Genomic DNA, 19,683 nt, shown 5'->3' with positions numbered 1-19,683 from the left:
TAATTTCTGGGGAAAATGAGGAAGGTTCAGAATAGATGTATTCCAAAACTGAAGAACTACTCAAATGGCAAAATAATACAACTGTGGCTGACAAGGGAAGTCAAAGATAATGTAAAAGCACAAGAGAGAGCAAAAATTAGTGAGAAGATAGATGATTGGGAAGCTCTTAAAACCCTACAGAGAGCAACTAGAAGAATTATCAGGAGGGAAAAGATGAAATATGAAAGCAAGCTAGCAAACAATATCAAAGTGGATAGTAAAAGCTTCTTCAAGTATGTAAAAAATAAAAGAGAGATGAGGGTGGATATAACACCTCTAGAAAATGAGTCTGGAGAAATAATAACGAGGGCCAAGGGGATGGCAGATGAACTAAATGAACATTTTGCATCTGTCTTCACTGTGGAAGACACTAGCAGTGTGCCAGATGTTGAACGGTGTGAGGGAAGAGAAGTGAGTGTAGTTGCTATTACAAGGGAGAAGTAGCTCAAAAAGCTGAAAGACCTAAGGGTACATAAGTCACCTGGACCTGCTGAACTGCACCATAGAGTTCTGAAAGAGGTAGCGGCAGAGATTGTGGAAACATTAGTAATGATCTTTCAAAAATCATTGGACTCTGGCATGGTGCTAGAGGACTGGAAAATTACAAATGTCACTCTACTCTTTAAGAAAGGAGGAAGGCAGCAGAAAGGAAATTATAGACCAGTTAGCCTGACCTCAGTGGTTGGAGTCAATTGTTAAGGATGGGGTACTTAGTGACCCAGAACAAGATAGGACAAAATTAGCATGGTTTCCTTAAGGGAAAAACTTGACCGACAAACCTGTTGGAATTCTTTGAGGAGATTACACATGAGATAGATAAAGGGGATGCAGTGGATGTTGTATGGTTGGACTTATACTTGTTTGCCAAATTAAGAGCCCATGGTATTACAGGAAAGTTACTAGCATGGTTAGAGCATTGGCTGATTGGTAGGAGGCAGCAAGCAGGAATAAAAGGATCCTTTTCTGGTTGGCTGCAAATGACTATTGGTGTTCTACTGTATATCAATGATTTAGATGATGGCTTTGCTGCCAGGTTTGCAGATGATATGAAGATTAGTGAGGGACAGGTAGTGTTGAGGAAACAGGTAGGCTGCAGAAGGACTTGGATGAGGAGAATGGGCGAGGAAGTGGCAATTGAAATGCAATGTTGGAAAATGCATGGTCATGCACTCTGATAGTAGAAATAAATGTGCAGACTCTTTTCTAAACGAGGAGAAAATCTAAAAATCTGAGATGCAAGGGGACTTGGACGTCCTTGTGCAGAACACCCTAAACTTTAACTTGCAGGTAGAGTCAGTGTGAGGAAGGCAAATGCAATGTTAGCATTCATTTGAAGATGTCTGGCATACAAGAGCAGGGATGTGATGCTGAGGCGTATAAGTCACTGGTGAGGCCTCACCTTGATTATTGTGAACGGTTTTGGCTCCTCATCTAAGAAAAGATACGTTGACATTGGAGAGAGTTCAGAGGAGGTTCACAAGGATGAAATCAATTTATGAAAGGGTTATCATTTGAGGAATGCTTGATGGCTTTAGGTCTGTACTGACTGGAATTTAGAAGGATGAGGGGGGATCTGATTGAAACCTTTCGAATGTTGAAAAGCCCAGATAGAGTAGATGTGGAAAGGATGTTTCCCATGGTGGGGGAGTCTAGGACAAGAGGGCGCAGCCTTAGGATAGAGGGTCATCCATTTAAAACCTAGATGTGGAGAAATTTCTTTAGCCAGAGGATGGTGAATTTGTGGAATTTATTACCACAGGCAGCTGTGGAGGCCAGGTTGTTGGGTGTGTTTAAGGCAAAGCTTGATAGGTTCTTGATTGGACACGGCATCAAAGGTTATGGGGAGGAGGCCAAGGAGTGGAGCTGAGGAGGGGAAAAAAAGATTAGCCATGATTGAATGGTGGAGCAGTCTCGATGAGCCAAATGGCCTAATTCTGCTCCTATGTCTTATGGTCTTATGGTTTTTAAAAGCATCCCAATCCTCTATCTTCCCACTAACTTTTGCTCTGTTATCTGCCCTCTCTTTGGCTTTTATATTGGCTTTGACTTCCCTTGTGAGCCACGGTTGTGTCATCCTGCCTTCTTCCTCTTTGGGATGTATGCATCCTGCACTTTTTGAATTGCTTCCAGAAATTCCAGCCTTTGCTGCTCTGTCATCATCTCTGCATCCCTATCCATCTTACACCCTCTGTTTCTCTCCTCTTAAATTTATTGATAATCTTTTAAAGTCCTCAAGGGATTCACACACCCCGACCTCCAAAACCCAATCCATGCTTCCTTCATTTTCCTGATGAGAGCTTGAAACAGCCAGGGTTCCCTAAACTTCCAGATTAACCCTTCCCCCGGAATCTTGATATCACCATATGAAAAGCCATTCAGTCTTGTCATTCAGTCCTTTCCTTTTAAACAGGCTTTCCCAGTTAATGTCTGCAAGATCTTGCCTAATTCCACCAAAATGAGCCATAGTCCAGTTTAGCCTGTCTATATCTTAGAGCTTGCCCAATTCCACCAAAATGAGCCCTAATCCTGTTTAGGATTCTAACCTGTGGACCTGACCTATCATTTTCCATCACTACCTTAAAACTAATAGGATTATGTTTGCTAGAGCCAGAGTGCTCCCTGACGAAAGAAGACATACTGGTGTTTGTCAGTGGTCTATCCATGCTGTCCATTTTTACTTTGGGAACAGACTTCTTTTTTAGGAAGTGAGTGCTCCAAGAGTGGTTCCATGGAAATTTGGGTGTGGGAATGTGAAGGAAAGCAATTACAACTGAATACTCAAGGCAGCTGAAAATGGAATCTGGAACCAGGTAAAATGCCTTGACAGCAGGAAGGGATGGGTAGAGGCAGAAGGAGGTGCTGTGACAAATATTTGATTAGCTAATAAAATTGAGGCTCTGTTATAATCAGACAGTTCTATTTGTGTTTCAGTCATAGCGGTTGTGGTATCTGTGGAAATGGTGCAGTGGAAGATTAAATTTGGAGATGACAATGAGCTGGAGGAGTACTGCGGTATTCAGCAATGGTGAACTTGCTTGCAGGAACAGATCTCCATCAAGTATGACTATTCAGGAGTAGAGATGACAGGATGACCTGACTGATTGTGGCCCAAAACCTCAGGATGAGGAACATTTACTAGCGCCAGCTAAACATGGTGCAGGAGAGGTGCTGGGCTGTCAGTAGTTTAGCAAGAATATGACCAAGGGAGCAGGTCTCATAGACATGGTTAATATGGAGAGGGCTCCTGGTGGGAAGGATGCAATTTGCAAATTAGGACAGGGAACCCTAGAGAGACTTTGGGAGGTGAAGGAAGTGGACCTTTGAGTGGTAGAGCAATCCAGTTCAGGACGCATGTTTCATTCTGGTGTTCCTGGCATGTCCATGATGAAGGAATTGGGTAGGGAGATTGCACCAACAAAGGGCATCAGGTTGGAATGATGTCCGGACTGGAGAGGAAGGTGAGGAGATCTGGTGCTGTTCAGCTGTGTGAGGTAGTGTGAAAGATAAGTTGTTGCAAGGTTTTCTGTAGGTGCTACCGAAAGCAGCCACCATGCAGGGTAATGGGAGTGACCAGTTGCAGGATGGATTTTTTGGGGTAATAAATGATACCACAGATCCTCCAACAGAGAGAAGGGACCAGATGTACCAGCAATGTCTTGGAAAACTCTAACATGTCACTCACCGGTAGAGATTCAAAATAACTTGCTGCTAGCATGTGTGGAAACTTCGTCTAAACTATGTCGACTGTTGGAGGATGCCTGGGATGGCAGTATGACTTCCTCTTTGTGTTGGCATAGGTTTGAGCTCTACCTGAAAACGTACCCAGCAGAATCCCAACATCGCATGGACTCCTCTGTACATATCTTCAGGTCTATCCACACCCTCAGCAGAACGGTGAGAATTCCCATTACTGCATGTCATGGTTAATTCAGCACTCCTCACAACTTAGACCTTTATGAACACTGAAGCAATATTCTGATGGAACATAGCTGTGAAATAATGGGCAATCTATGCTGAATACTCCGCAGCTCAGCCAGTCTCTAGGGGGAATGGAGAACATAGAATGTAAAACATAGAACAGCTCTTGGGCCCTTTTGAGTGGAAATTTTTAGTTCCTCTTCAGACCTCAGCTGGGCATCCCCTTCAGTTTGTGATGGAGACCTGTAGTGGAAAGTGAGGTAAAGTATTGCCCTTATCTGTTACATTGCAGTGGGTTCTGTGAAGGAATTGTGGGATTGCTCCTTGGCCTGTCAGCATGGATACTCTGGGTGGCGAGGCTGGAGGCTGCAGCCATGTCCTCGGCATTTGGTTGTGGGTTGATATAAGGCTGTGGAAAGGCTGGCTTCAGTGTTAATTCTGTTGTTGCATCTGATATGTTTGAGAAAATGCCAGCCCCCCAGCTCGGTATGCTTGCTTAGCAAGTCCGACCAAGATGCTGAAGGCAGTGCTTAGCCAGACACTCCTGTGCCTGAGCAGAGTGTGCATTCGAACCTATCCTCCATGGAGCTGGGACCCTAGCATCACCCTCCCCCCGCCCCTGACCTTACTACAGTCTGTTTGTGGCTGGCGTCTCGCCAGGCGTAGCACATTCTTCCATCTCAGTTTCATATCAAACCTCCTTTTACTTAGAGATACAGCACGGAACAGGCCCTTTTGGTCCAACGAGCCGAACTGCCCAGCAACCCATTGATCTAACCTTCGCCTATGCCCAGGACGATTTACAGTGACTAAATAACTTACTAACTGATATGTCTTTGGACTGTGGGTGGAAACCCAAGTGATCACGGGGAGAATGTACAAACTCCTTTCAGACAGCTGTGGGAATTGAACCAACGTCACTGGTGCTGTGAAGCGTTGTGCTGACCACTTGGCTACCATGCCGTCCAATGCTCTGATGCCAGAAACTAGGCTGCTGCTTGCTAGTGTCATACAGTGTGCCAGTGTTTCCTCCTTTCCTGTAGAACTGGTACTGCACACCCCTCTCAGTGCCTGTCAGAGTACCTTCCTCGCGAATGTCAGACCATCTCCTTCAGCCTTCAGCACCCAGAAGACTCAGACCTGCAAACATTGGGCCTTCAGATACCCCAGTGTATCCATAGGGAATCACAGACCCGGAACCCCAACCTGGGCTTTCGATTCAACCCTCGAGTCTCGATCCTCAGCATCAGCACCACGATCACCGATCACAGAACACTAGGGCTCAAACTTTGGTCTCAGTGAGTCATGAATCCAGGGGGTCATTGACCCTCATTCCTCTTGCCTCTGACTCTGGAACCCTCCGACAACCTGGTGACCCTGAGATGTCTGAAGGAGTCAACCAACTGGTCTGTTGGCTCGACATCCCAACCTGGTCCATGGGTGTCCCACTTTCGTGTCGCTGGTTTCTCAAACGCAGAGCTGAGACTTCAGACCCTGACCTGTTCTCTAGTTCCTTTCATTTCCCTAAACCCTAACCTGACCTCCAACATCACTCTCTATCCCCAAAATCAACCCCATGATCCCAAGAAAAACCACTAAAAAAAACAACAGAAACTGAGCCACAACTTTAATGGAAGTTGCAACTTGGCGCCATCAATGTCATTTCAAATCCAAGAAAAGCAGCATGGGAAGGAGATTTCCCCAGACTGACAGGAGCATCTGAAAAGTCAGCCTGGCTGTTTGTTCGATTCTTGTTCCTACCCCTCACAGTTCCAGGCTCGGTGACCTGCAGCATCCGTTCCTCCAGGGGTGGAGCAGTCCCCGTTCTTAGACGATCCATGTGCTGACCCTGCCTTCTATTTCCTGTTGGAAAAGGGGAGACATTTCTGAAAATACAGTGGGTTATCTGGAAGTAGCACTACAAATGCACACGTGTCTGTATTGCTGTTCATCATGTTTTGTATGTGTGCACATATTCTTTTGGAAGTTTTCAACTGTGTGCATATGTGCTTGTGCGTAAGATAAGATAAGATGTTCTTGTATTTGTGGCACGTAGTGTGGCGGTGGTGCGATGATATTGCCGTTCGGAGTTTGGAGTTCAGTTCTGACGCTGTCTGTAAGGAGTTTGTACGTCCTCTCCTTGACCATGTGGGTTTCCTTTGGGTGCTCCAGTTTCCTCCCACAGTCCGATTAGTAAATAATTAATCATTCTAAATTGTCCTGTGATTAGGCGAGGGTTAAATAGGTGGGTTGCTGGGCTGGAAGTGCCTGTTCTGTGCTGTATCTCTAACTAAATAAGTAAACTTGTGCATATTGGGTGGGTGTGGATGTGCTTCAGAACTGTATCTGCCCACTGGCTGGAGGGTCACAATACAAACCTTCATTACTCGTTTGGGATTTCTTTGGAAATAGTTCTCTGATGTTGTGCAATTTAGCTTGGAACCCTGATCTCCAAGTGGAGGTCCTTGGATTAGCCTCCAGGCTGGTACACGGGCAGTCACGGGGTACGTATGAACGGAAACTGCCACCTACCCAGCCCAGACTAAACACCCATTCATTTCCCCACACTCAAGTGAGTTGGGCTGTGTGTGTGAGCGAGAGTGAGTTGGACTGCAAGTGTGCCCGAGAGTGAATTGGACTCTGTGTGTGATGGAAGTGAGTTGAACTGCAGTTGTGTGCGATAGTGAGTTGGACGGCGGTTGTGAGCGAGACTGAGATGGACTGCGCATGTATGCGAGAGTGAGTTGGACTGCACAATTGTGCGAGAGTGAGCTGAACTGCGTGTGTGTGGCTGTGAGCAAAAGTGAGTTGGACTCCGTGTGTGCACCAGAGTGAATTGGATTGCGTGTGCATGAGAGTGAGTTGCACTGCGACTGTGAGTGAGAGTGAGTTGGACTGTGGGTACGTGTGAGCGTAGCACCGATCTGTGATGCCCTCTCTGGTGTTTTAGAACCGAGCATGGAAGAAGCTGCAGAAGATGATCAAAATGGTAATTCTATTCCTGCGTATGATGAAGACTCCACACATGCGCCAAATGTTTGAAAGCTTCCTGCGTGATGAAGTGTACAATGATAAGGAAAGTAAGTTCACAAGGAGCTGAACCCTCACAGGGGGTTGGATTGTTTAACTGACAGGGTTCAACATGCTGAGGTCAGTAGGAAGTGATGATTTTCATCCATCACCTTGTGCTAGCCCCTTGACTGTGGCCATTGCCTTTCCCCTTGCAAAATACCATCCTCCGCCTCTTTGATTCCACTGTGATTTCTGTGGCAATTGCAGCCCCAGGTGGAATCCAGTAAACCTCTTCTGTTATAGTCATAGAGTTGTACAACACAGAAACAGGGCCTTCGGCCCAGCCTATTTTATTAACAAATAGAACGGAATAGACCTTTCCGGTCGTCTGATCTGCACTGCCCAGCAGTCCCTGATTTAACCCTGGCCTAATCAGTGGACAATTTACAATGACAAATTAACCTACCAACCAGTGTGTCTTTGGACTGTGGGAACAGACCAGCGCATTTGGAGGAAACCCACACAGTCACAGAAAGAATGGTCAAGTTCCTTAGAGGCAGCAGTGGAAATTGAACCCTGGTCACCTGTACTCTAAAGCGTTGTGCTAACCACTCTGCTACTACATTGCTCCAACTTGTCCATGTTGTTCTCCTAGTATAAACTGCAGGAGACTATTTCCTTGTAATAGGTATGAGGGCAGTTTGTCAGCTTGACATAGTTAGAGCTTTGACCTACTGTCCTGACTTCCTCTCCACGAGCTCAGTCAGGGTGTGACAAGCCATATCCTCCTAGTGTTCTGTCCACTTGTCCTGTGTGAATGAATGAATCACTGGACATAAAACCATTTGCCTGCTGGCTGGGAGAATTTCTCCTAATTCCCTCTTGTCACAACACTTTCCCCTTTGAGTTGCCAGCACTCACTCTTTTGATGTCTGATCAATCACCTTTGACTCCCAGAAGCAAGAAAAATAGAACTAAGCATCTCAGGAAGAGACTGTTTGGCCAACAATGTCTGTGCTGACCATTGTGCCGAATTAGCTAATCCCATCCCTCCACTCCCTGCCTGTTCATGGGCCAGTCTTAAATACCAGGACCATGTCTACTTCCTCCACTTCCCTGGCATTGTGTCCCAGGCACCTTCTGTGCAACAGATCTGTGCAACACACTTCATCGAAACGTTAACCCACTCACTCTAAAATATTCCTGTAAGTATTTGACATTTCTAACCCAGGAAAAAGACAATCTACTCTCATAATTTTATAAACTTCTGTCAGGCTTCCCCACAGCATCTTCTGCTCCAGAGAAAACAACCCAAGTTTGTCCAGCCTTTTAACTAATTCCCTGTAATTCAGGCTGCATCTTGGTGAACCCCTTCTGCACCCTCTCCTAAGCTTCCACATCTTTCCAGTCATGATTCGTTGGAATTTAAAAGAATGAGGTGGGGCGGGGGGGAAGATCTCATTTAAACTTATCAAACGTATAAAGTCTTAGGTAGAGTGGATGTGAAGATTATTTCCTTTGTTGGGGGAGTCTAGGACCAGAATAGAGGGATGCCCATTTAGAATGGAGATGAGAAGGAATCTCTTTAGCCACATGGTAATAAATTTGTGGAATTCATTGCCACAGGCAGCTGTGGAGGTCAGGTCATTGGATGTATTTAAGACAGAGGTTGTTAGGCTCTTGATTAGTCAGGATGCAAAAGGTTACGGGGAGAAGGCAGGAGAATGGGGCTGAGAGGGAAATGGATCAGTTGTGATGAAATGATGGAGCAGACTCGACGGGCCAAATAGCCTAATTCAGCTCGTATATCGTATGGTCTTATGGTCTGTATAACTAGGAAAAGGTCTGTTGAATGGAGTACAAGTGGAAAATATGAAGTTATCTGTGCCGTAAGTCTCTGCTGATTTCCTTGTTAAAGGAGGGATGCTTAAGCATTGGAAGTTGTTTGCTAGTCTAACCTGCTGGAAGTTTACTCAGTTAATTGTCCTGCTGTATGACTGGCAAAAGGCTTGTATGCAGATACTACAAGTATTTACGAAAGCTTACATTATATTAGGGTTTGTTGTTAGGGGAATTGACTACAAAAGTAGGTATTCAAAAGTAAGTAGGTCCTGATTCAGTAATCTAAGGCACTGGTGATGGATCTGGAGCACTGTGTACAACATCCTCCATGAGCCAATGAATCACCAAGGCATTCTGGGCTGTGGACCAAGTGCTGGGAAATGGGATCAATATGGTTAGCAAGATCAATTGGTTTATTATTGTCACATGTACCTAGGTGCAGTGAAACATATCGTTTTCAATATCATCCAGATACTTGCATCACATCAGTACATCAAGGTAGGACAAGGGAAAAGCAATAATGGAGTGTGGAATAAAATGTTACAGTTACAGAGAAAGTAAAGTGCAGGTGGACAGTAAGGTGCAAGGCCATAGGAAAATAGATTGTGAGGTCTAGAGTCCACCTCATCGTACAAGGAGACCATTCAGTAGTCTTATAACAGTGTAATAGAAGCTTGGATATAGTAATCTGAAGGGCCAATTTCTGTGCTGTTGATTTCTATTGATTTCCTTATTTAAGGAAGGATGTTTATGCATTAGAAGCTGTTTGCTAGAAGTTTACTAGGCTAATTGACAGTTTGGCCACTGAGGAATAAATTATTTGGTTATACTTTAATCTGTTAGAGTTTAGAAGTATACTAGAAGACTATGATTGAAACATAAAATTCAGAGAGGTCATGACATGTTGAATATGGAGAAGGTTTTCTCTTGTTGAAGAACCTACTACAAATGTTTGTAAGTTTGACATTTAGGTGTCAAAGTGAAAATTTCCCTGTCTAGTTCGCATGTCTTTGGAATATTTTTCATTAAAGGACAGTGATGGTGAGTCTTTGAAAATTTTAAATTCAAAGGAAAATAGTTTTGATAAGCAAGTGGAGGAAAGATTATCAGAGTGAATGAGAATGTGGAGTTGAGATTACAATCAGATCAGCCCATAATGCTGTCAATATAGCAGCAAAATACCCCTACCCCAAAAAAATTGCATAAAAGAGTTTTATGGTCATTTCTTGTACTTCAGACATACTGAACAACATATCAAAAGTTGGACAGAAACAGAGCATGGGAAAGTAAAAAAATCTGACGTTAAAAAATGGCCACCAATGAAAAGAATTGGACCCATACCTGTCTTATTTTGCTATATTTCAACGTTTCTAACAATGGTAGTGCAATAATTGTGGTATAAAATGTGAATGGGCTCGTCTTTATCTCCAGAAGATGCATGCATTGGAGGATGACAACCCTGAGGTTCATCAGAAGTTCCAGTCTGGGTTCCATGTAATCAGATGCAGCAGCCAATACTGGGTTGGCCTTGGCTCTGATCTTGTGATAGAACAGACACTAATATGCTCACTAAAAAGCCAAGGGGGCCTAATGCGAAGAAGTGGGATCTTAGAGCACCAGAGAGCAGCTTGGACTATGTCTTCCACTGTGCCATCATCTTACAATCTTGCCATGCAAGAACTGACCGCGAATAGTTACACAACAGGTGAACAACATAAGGAGTTGTCCACCTCCAGAGTGAGTAGAGATGAGGGTGACCTTGAAAAAGTCGCAACAAAACTGGACTGTTTCATGCCATTTTCGGATGATAAATCATTGCGCAACATCATCACAGGGGTTTATGCAAATGAAGATGTCAATGTACATGACCTGTTCGCAATAGGAAATGACACAGTTAGGAAGATAGACGGACACTCTGTTTTCTTGTATTCACACAAAAGGAGTTCGAAGGTCAAGACACTGGCATCCAGCAGGGCAGTCAGAGTTGCTAAAGACCGTACCATAGATCCAGTGTTGTTATTCCAGAGGTTCATAGAAACATAGAAACATAGAAAATAGGTGCAGGAGTAGGCCATTCGGCCCTTCGAGCTTGGACCGCCATTCAGTGTGATCATGGCTGATCATCCAACTCAGAACCCTGTACCTGCCTTCCCTCCATACCCCCTGATCCCTTTAGCCACAAGGGCCATATCTAACTCCCTCTTAAATATAGCCAATGAACTGGACTCAACCGTTTCCTGTGACAGAGAATTCCACAGATTCACCACTCTCTGTGTGAAGAAGTTTCTCCTCATCTCGGTCCTAAAAGGCTTCCCCTTTATCCTCAAACTGTGACTCCTCATTCTGGACTTCCCCAACATCAGGAACAATCTTCCTGCATCTAGCCTGTCCAATCCCTTTAGAATTTTATACATTTCAATCAGATCCCCCCTCAATCTTCTAAATTCCAAAGAGTATAAGTCTAGTTGATCCAGTCTTTCACAAGACTCCAGGTGTGGTCTCACCAAGGCCTTGTACAACTGCAGGAGTACCTCCCTGCTCCTGTACTCGAATCCTCTTGCTATGAATGCTAGTATACCATTCGCCTTTTTCACTGCCTGCTGTACCTGCATGCCCGCTTTCACTGACTGGTGTACAATGACACCCAGGTCTCATTGCACCTCCCCTTTTCCTAATCGGCCACCATTCAGATAATAATCTATTTTCCTGTTCTTGCCACCAAAGTGGATAACCTCACATTTATCCACATTAAATTGCATCTGCCATGAATTTGCCCACTCACCTAACCTATCCAATCACCCTGCATCCTCTTAGCATCCTCCTCACAGCTAACACTGCTGCCCAGCTTCGTGTCATCTGCAAACTGGGAGATGCTGCATTTAATTCCCTCGTCTAAGTCATTAATATATATTGTAAACAACTGGGGTCCCAGCACTGAGCCTTGCGGTACCCCACTAGTCACTGCCTGCTATTCTGAAAAGGTCCCATTTATTCCCACTCTTTGCTTCCTGTCTGCCAACCAATTCTCTATCCACATCAATACCATACCCCCAATACTGTGTGCTTTAAGTTTGCACACTAATCTCCTGTGTGGGACCTTGTCAAAAGCCTTTTGAAAATCCAAAATATACCACATCCACTGGTTCTCCCCTATCCACTCTACTAGTTACATCCTCAAAAAAATTCTATGAGGTTCGTCAGATATGATTTTCCTTTCACAAATCCATGCTGACTTTGTCCGATGATTTCACCACTTTCGTAATGTGCTGTTATCACATCTTTGATAACTGACTCCAGCAGTTTCCCCACCACCGATGTTAGGTTCCTAGCTGTGTCACAGACAGGTGATCTCTGGCTAGACAAAGTGATGAACTATGAACTCTGTCCATATCCAATGTCTTTGTTTGAAGCAAAGAACACCTTGTGCCAGTCGGATAAGCCACAACTGGCAGAAGCGATAAAGAACTATGTCACCTCCAAATTGGACAATGCTATCACACAGATGGTCCCAGTGACAGATCACTGTGTTCTAGATGGGGGATCACTTCTGCACCGCTTAAAATGGACGGAGGGGTGCACCTACAGTTCAATTGAAGAGGACTACGCCTCATTCATTGTCAAACACTATGCCAGAGCCACTGTAGTGTTTGATAGTTATGGGGTTGGGCCAAGCATAAAGGACTGTACTCATCAGCGTCAATGTAGAAATTTGAATGTGAACAAGGTGAACATCACAGAGTTGACAAAATGTTGGAAAAAAGGAGGGCTTCTTGTCGAATGAGGCAAACAAGCAGGTAATTATCCAGCTCATCATGGAACATTTGCGACAGAGAGGCTAGCAAGTGATTCAAGCTGAAGGAGATGCCGACGTTGAGATCGCAAAAGCAGCCATCACAATGTCTGCTTTCAAATCTACCACCCTCGTTGGAGAAGACACAGATCTCCTCGTACTCTTGCTCTACCATGTAATGGTAACAAACTGCACTGAACTCTATTTCGGACAAGGCAAAAACAAAAAATGCCTGTAATATCAAGGTCCTTAAGCAGATACTCGGAGAAGCAGCTTGTAATGATCTATTGTTTCTCCCTGCCTTTACCGGATACAACTCAACGTCCAGAGTACTTGGGATTGGAAAGAAGTCAAGGTTTCAAAGAATCGTCAAGAAAGAAAAGGGAATTAGAGACTGTTCGAAAGCATTCTGCTCACCAAAGTAAAGTCAGGTTGTTGTGGAAACCAATGGCTGTAGGGCAATGGTGGCGTTGTTCAATGGAAATCAGAACGACTCCCTGGCTGTCACAATGGCGGGGGCTTTGGGAGCAAGGGTGGACCCAAATGCAAGACACATCTTGTGAGGTTACTTAGGTTTAATTTATTGTACGATACCAGGAGAGCAAGACAGAAGCAGGAATAGTGAACAGGATAAGGATTCAGGACTACGACTAGGCTGGGACCAAGGGTCTGGGCTTGGACTTGGAATCGGCTCCCAGAACTAGAGGAGACATGAAGAGGCTAGGGTATGGACTCTGGGCTCGAGACTGGGCAAGGACCCAGTACCTGGGCCTTGCCTCGGGCTCGGACCCCAGAACCAGGCATGGACATGACATGGGCTAGGGAGAGGAGGAACATGGGAACACAGAGCCTTGGTCTCGGGAGAGCAGGTACATGGAACCATGGACACATAAACAGAACACAGAGTCGGGACCCCTCCTTGGGTACAGGACATAGGGCCAGGACTCACACACAGAACAGAGAGCCGGGACCCCTCCTTGGGTACAGGATATAGGGCCGAGACTCATGACACTCCGCGGGGCAACGGCAAGACGGTCTGACTTACCCCACGAAGGCAAGGACAAGTCAGGACAAGACATGACTCCCTGCAGGGCAACGGCAAGATGACCTGACTTACCCCATGGAGGCGAGGACAAGACACGACAAGACAGAACTCCCCGTGGGGCAACAGTAAGATGGCCTGACTTACCCCCACGGAGGCAAGGACCAGACTAGACAAGACATGACCCCCCGTGGAGCAACAGCAAGATGGCCTGACTTACCCCATGGAGGCGAGGACAAGACAAGACCAACACGAATGGACACCAGACAGTACCTATCTAGCTCCGGTGATGGAACTAGACCAAAGTGCAGGTGGGGGCTGCAGACGAGGGCTAGAGGCGAGAGGGGCAGAGAAGGGTTTCAGACAAGGGGGTAGGACAGGAATCACAGACCGCCAGGGCCAGGACATGACTCAGAACTGGGAAGCGGGCAGGGCCAGGACTTGACATGGTACTTGAATGCCACCAGGGTCAGGATTTGACATGGTACTTGAATGCCACCAGGGTCAGGACTTGACATGGTACTTGAATGCCACCAGGGCTAGGACTTGACTTGGAACCTCCGGATAGTGGCGAGCTCTCGACTCGGCCTGGGAACAGAAGACAGCGGTTCTTGATTCCCTTCGGCGGGTTAACTGACGGACCCATCTTGATGAGGAAACTTTGCAGGCTCACTTCGGCGAGGTAACTGGACAGGGTTGCTCCGGTGAGGAAGGGCAAATTACCGGCACTCGCTTCAGCAGAGACTAGGCTTGCTCCGGCCAGATGACATTGGCACACCGTGACTTTGCAGACGCTCCCGCACCGAACGGCTGAAAGCCGGAGACTATAAACTACCGGTTCAGCCGAGTGTTAATTGCCTCTAATCACCAAAGTCAAGGGACACGGGAAAACCGGGATCAATGGTCCAGATCGTAACATAAACAAGCTAAATTTAAAGGGACTCCAATCCAGACCATGACACTGGCATCTATCAGATACAATATGCTCTGCAAGAAAGTTGCGAGAGCTACGACTTTCGTCACGCCTGAGAGACTGCCACCAACCACCTCAGCCTGTAAATTTCACTCCTTGTGGACTTACTACCAGGTTATGGAGTGGATGGGCTGTAGTGATGAAATGGAGCCATCTAAGTGGGGATGGAGGGTAGAAGGAGAAAAACTCATTCCAGTGATGACAGATAAAAGGCCTGCTCCAGAGGTACTTATTCAGATGATTCACTGCAACTGTTCGGGAGGGTGCAATATGCTAAAGTGTACCTGCAGAAAGCATGGGCTGGAATGCACCAGTGCATGTGGGCATTGCCAAGATGGCAACTGTGACAATATGATAAATGAGCCAGTGATAGAAGAGGATGATGAACAAGACTGCATCTGAGAAGCCATAAGGTAGCATATTATGTGTCATGACGTCAGTACTTAATACCAGAGTTGTCCCTTGATTACGTCATTGATAACGTCATGACATCAGTACAAACGCAACTTTCATTCCAGGAACTGCTGTTATTTGAAAAACATTGATGAAAAGAGCATTCATCAAAACATCAGGTTTAAAAAACTTGCTATTTGATGGTTATCAGTCAGATTTTTGACATTTTTCTGCTGGCGGCCGTCTTGTTTTCTTATGTCATTTTTGGAGACTTTTCTGTGTGTCAAAATTGTCCAACTTTTGATATGTTGTTGTCCACATCGAATAGTACAATAAATAATCATAAAACATTTTTTTGCAATTTTTTTGGGGTTAGGTGATATATTGACCCGCCTACCTGGTCGCCTTCAAAGCTGGAGTGAGTTTGAGGGTGTATACCTCCTACTCCTCCTGGCTCCTTTGTAACTGCCTCCTTTACTGCCTTTGATCTGATGAGAAAAGGCATAACTTTCATGTTTCTTGAATGTTTGAATTCTGCTCTGTGGCCCATTCCATTGAATCCGTACTATATCCTGTCTAAAGCCTTGAGATTAATTGGTTAAGGAAAGCCTGCACTCTTGGAAAGCTGTAACCTGCAGGGCCATCGTAGATACAGATAGGGTTAGCCTGGGTGCACAAGCACACACAATATCAGACACGATGGGTGTAAATATTTTATGATTCTATGGTCAAGCAAAATCTGGGGTGTTAGATAGAAGTGACAGTGCTCGGGCTGGAAGAGTTTGGAGTCCCTACAGTTGTAGATCGAATATCTCTCACTGAATAATCTTTCCCCTCATTAAATGGGTTTTTTTTTCCTTTTGCTTCCAGATATGACCACATCTCACAATCAGTTCACAATACCTTCCATGGCTAACTCCTTGATACTCCGAGTGTCTGATTATGGAGAGGATGCTGAGGTGCCCCAGATAAGAAAGCGAGTGGTATGCGGCCGACCTGTCATCATTAACTACTTAGTGAACGACCTGCACTTCTGCATGGAAATCCAGCAGTAAGTTGGGATAGGACTGGCTACCCAGTCTCTGCATTGTCAATGACCATGTGATGTAAGTTGGGATAGGACTGGCTACCCAGTCTCTGCATTGTCAATGACCATGTGATGTAAGTTGGGATAGGACTGGCTACCCAGTCTCTGCATTGTCAATGACCATGTGATGTAAGTTGGGATAGGACTGGCTACCCAGTCTCTGCATTGTCAATGACCATGTGATGTAAGTTGGGATAGGACTGGCTACCCAGTCTCTGCATTGTCAATGACCATGTGATGTAAGTTGGGATAGGACTGGCTACCCAGTCTCTGCATTGTCAATGACCATGTGATGTAAGTTGGGATAGGACTGGCTACCCAGTCTCTTCATTGTCAATGACCATGTGATGTAAGTTGGGATAGGACTGGCTACCCAGTCTCTGCATTGTCAATGATCATGTGATGTAAGTTGGGATAGGACTGGCTACCCAGTCTCTGCATTGTCAATGACCATGTGATGTAAGTTGGGATAGGACTGGCTACCCAGTCTCTGCATTGTCAATGACCATGTGATGTAAGTTGGGATAGGACTGGCTACCCAGTCTCTTCATTGTCAGTGACCATGTGATGTAAGTTGGGATAGGACTGGCTACCCAGTCTCTGCATTGTCAATGACCATGTGATGTAAGTTGGGATAGGACTGGCTACCCAGTCTCTTCATTGTCAATGACCATGTGATGTAAGTTGGGATAGGACTGGCTACCCAGTCTCTGCATTGTCAATGACCATGTGATGTAAGTTGGGATAGGACTGGCTACCCAGTCTCTGCATTGTCAATGATCATGTGATGTAAGTTGGGATAGGACTGGCTACCCAGTCTCTGCATTGTCAATGACCATGTGATGTAAGTTGGGATAGGACTGGCTACCCAGTCTCTGCATTGTCAATGACCATGTGATGTAAGTTGGGATAGGACTGGCTACCCAGTCTCTTCATTGTCAGTGACCATGTGATGTAAGTTGGGATAGGACTGGCTACCCAGTCTCTGCATTGTCAATGACCATGTGATGTAAGTTGGGATAGGACTGGCTACCCAGTCTCTTCATTGTCAATGACCATGTGATGTAAGTTGGGATAGGACTGGCTACCCAGTCTCTGCATTGTCAATGACCATGTGATGTAAGTTGGGATAGGACTGGCTACCCAGTCTCTGCATTGTCAATGATCATGTGATACATAGATGAGTGAGGTGGAACCAATGATCAGACTGAAGTGCATGGTTACCCACTGAGTGTAGCAGTTACCATCTGTGTGTGTGTGTTGGTGCAAATTTCATTTTATGCAGATGTGTCTTGAGCCAGTCCATTAGAGCTTAGTGTGTTGAAATGAACATAGATAAGTACAACACATTTGGCTCACAATGTTGTGCTGATGTTGATGCCAATTTACACTAAATGTCCTTCTGTGTATTGTCCATAATCCTCCATTCCCTTCATATTTATGTGCCTATCTAAAAGCCTCTCAAATTCCATCAAAGCTACCTGCTTCCCCTACACCTAATAATCTATCCAAGCATGTACAGGTCTTTGCATAAAGAGATTGACCTTAATATTGCCTTTAAACTTCTCTCCTCTGCCCCCAACCATAAAAACAGGTCCTCTAGTGTTTAAAATTTCTATCCTGGGAAAAAAGATTCTGACTATCCACCCTACCTATGCCTCTCATACTCAGGTCTCCCCTCAGCCTCTGCCACTCCAAGGAGAACAGCTCAACTTTGTCCAACCTGCCCTCATTGCTGATACTCTGTAATCAAGATCATCCTCGTGTGAACCTCCTCTGCACCCTTTCCACATCCTTCTGACCAGAACTGCATGCAATACTCTGTGTGCTCTGACTAAAGTTTTAGATAGCTGCAACTTGACTTCCTTACTCTTATACCCAACACCCCAAGCAGTGAAGGCAAGCATCTCATATGCCATATTTACCACCTTATCTACTTGTATAGCTAACTATGGACCTGGACCCCAAGATCCCTCTGTGCCTTAATGCTATTAAGGATCTACTATTAACTGTATACTTTCTCCTTTCATTTGACCTATCAAAGTGCAACACCTCACACTTGCCTGGATTTAACTCCATCTGCCACTTCTCTGCCTGTATCCGTAATTGATCTACATATATCTCACTGTATTCTTTGATAGTCTATGCTGTTCACAACTCCACCAACCTCGCTGGTATCTACAAACTTGCTAGTCCACCCACCTACATCTTCATTCTAATCATGAATTTATATCACAAATAACACAGGTACCAGCACTGATCCTTGCAGATCATCACTGGTCACAGACCTCCCTCTACTCTCTGTCTTCTATGGCAAGCCAGTTCTAAATCTAAACTTGCAGTTCACCCTGGATTTACCTTTGTCTTTTGAACCAATCTGCCATGAAGGTCCTTATCAAATTCATGAACTGAAGTTAATGTAGATAACATCCATTGCTCAATCAAAAACTCAATATACATAAATTCTGTCCCTCAGTATCCTCTCCAATAGCTTCCCTACCACTGACATGAGCTCACTAGGATCATTACCTGGATTATCCCTATTTCTTTTCTTGAACAAAAGCACATTTGCTACTTCCCAGTCCTCTGGGACCTCTCCTGTCACTAGTGAAGACACAAAGATCCTTGTCAAAGCCACAGCAATCTCATTTGCTTCTTTCAGTAATCTGGGATATGTACCATCAGGCCCTGTGAATTTATCCATCTTAATGCTTTTCAGAAGACCCAGCACCACATCCTCCTTATTTTTCAAATGTTCCAGCACATTAGTATGTCCCACTCTCTTGTCACTATCCTCAAATTCCTTCTGTTCAGTAAGTACTGGTGCAAAGTACTCATTTAGTATCTCAGTCACTTGCTCTGACTCCAGGCACAAATTGTCTCCTTTATACTGGAGCAGACCTACACAATCCATAGATATCCTCATTTTCTTAATATCAATATAAAATGCTTTGGGATTTCGCTTGTTCCTGCTCGCTGAGGACATTTCAATGCCCCCTTCGGTCTTTCTAACTGCCAGCTTGAGCACTTTCCTGCTTTTTCTGTATTCCAAAAGACCCCAGTCTAATTTTAGTTTCCTAAAACTAATGTATTCTTTCCTTTTTTCCCCCGGCTAAATTTAGAACTTCTTAGGTCACCCAAAGTTCCTTTACTTTGCCATAAGCACAAGAGATTCTGCAGATGCTGGAGATCCAAAGCAACACACACAAAATGCTGCTGGAATTCAGCAGGTCAGGCAGCATTCATGGAAATGAGCAAACAGTCAATGTTTCAGGCCAAGACTCTTCTTTGGGATTGTGTCATTTCTGTCCCTGTTTCTTACGGGAACATGCTGATTCTGAGCTCTGCTCAGCTGGTCTTTAAACAATTCCCACATGACAGCCGCGGTTTTGTCTGACAACAGCTGTTCCCAATCAATGCCCTTTAGCTCCTGTCCTATCCTGTCATAATTTGCCCTCCCCAATTTAGTACCTTCCCGCAAGATCCAACCTTTCCTTCTTTATGACTATCTTAAAACAATGAAAGTTTTTCCCAACATGTGTACCCATTGACAAGTATGTCACCTGTTCAGGCTTATTTCCGAAAAC

The 19,683-nt window shown here is 45.0% G+C and overlaps 1 protein-coding gene across 4 annotated transcripts in view; it reads left to right on the top strand.

Annotated features, from left to right (window-relative positions):
• Positions 1 to 19,683, top strand: part of LOC134354630 (regulator of G-protein signaling protein-like) — a 182,983-nt gene that overhangs the window by 96,806 nt on the left and 66,494 nt on the right. For all 4 annotated transcript variants that reach the window (XM_063063659.1, XM_063063660.1, XM_063063662.1 and 1 more), the window contains 3 exons: positions 3,837 to 3,933; positions 6,908 to 7,037; positions 15,880 to 16,060. In XM_063063659.1, the coding sequence (XP_062919729.1) occupies positions 3,837 to 3,933; positions 6,908 to 7,037; positions 15,880 to 16,060 (408 nt within the window). The remainder of the gene's footprint in view (positions 1 to 3,836; positions 3,934 to 6,907; positions 7,038 to 15,879; positions 16,061 to 19,683) is intronic.

The sequence above is a fragment of the Mobula hypostoma genome, chromosome 12, assembly GCF_963921235.1.
Source record: "Mobula hypostoma chromosome 12, sMobHyp1.1, whole genome shotgun sequence".
Lineage (NCBI taxonomy): Eukaryota > Metazoa > Chordata > Chondrichthyes > Myliobatiformes > Myliobatidae > Mobula > Mobula hypostoma.
Note: the sequence above shows the minus strand (reverse complement) of the source record. Positions and strands in the feature narration are given on the sequence as shown.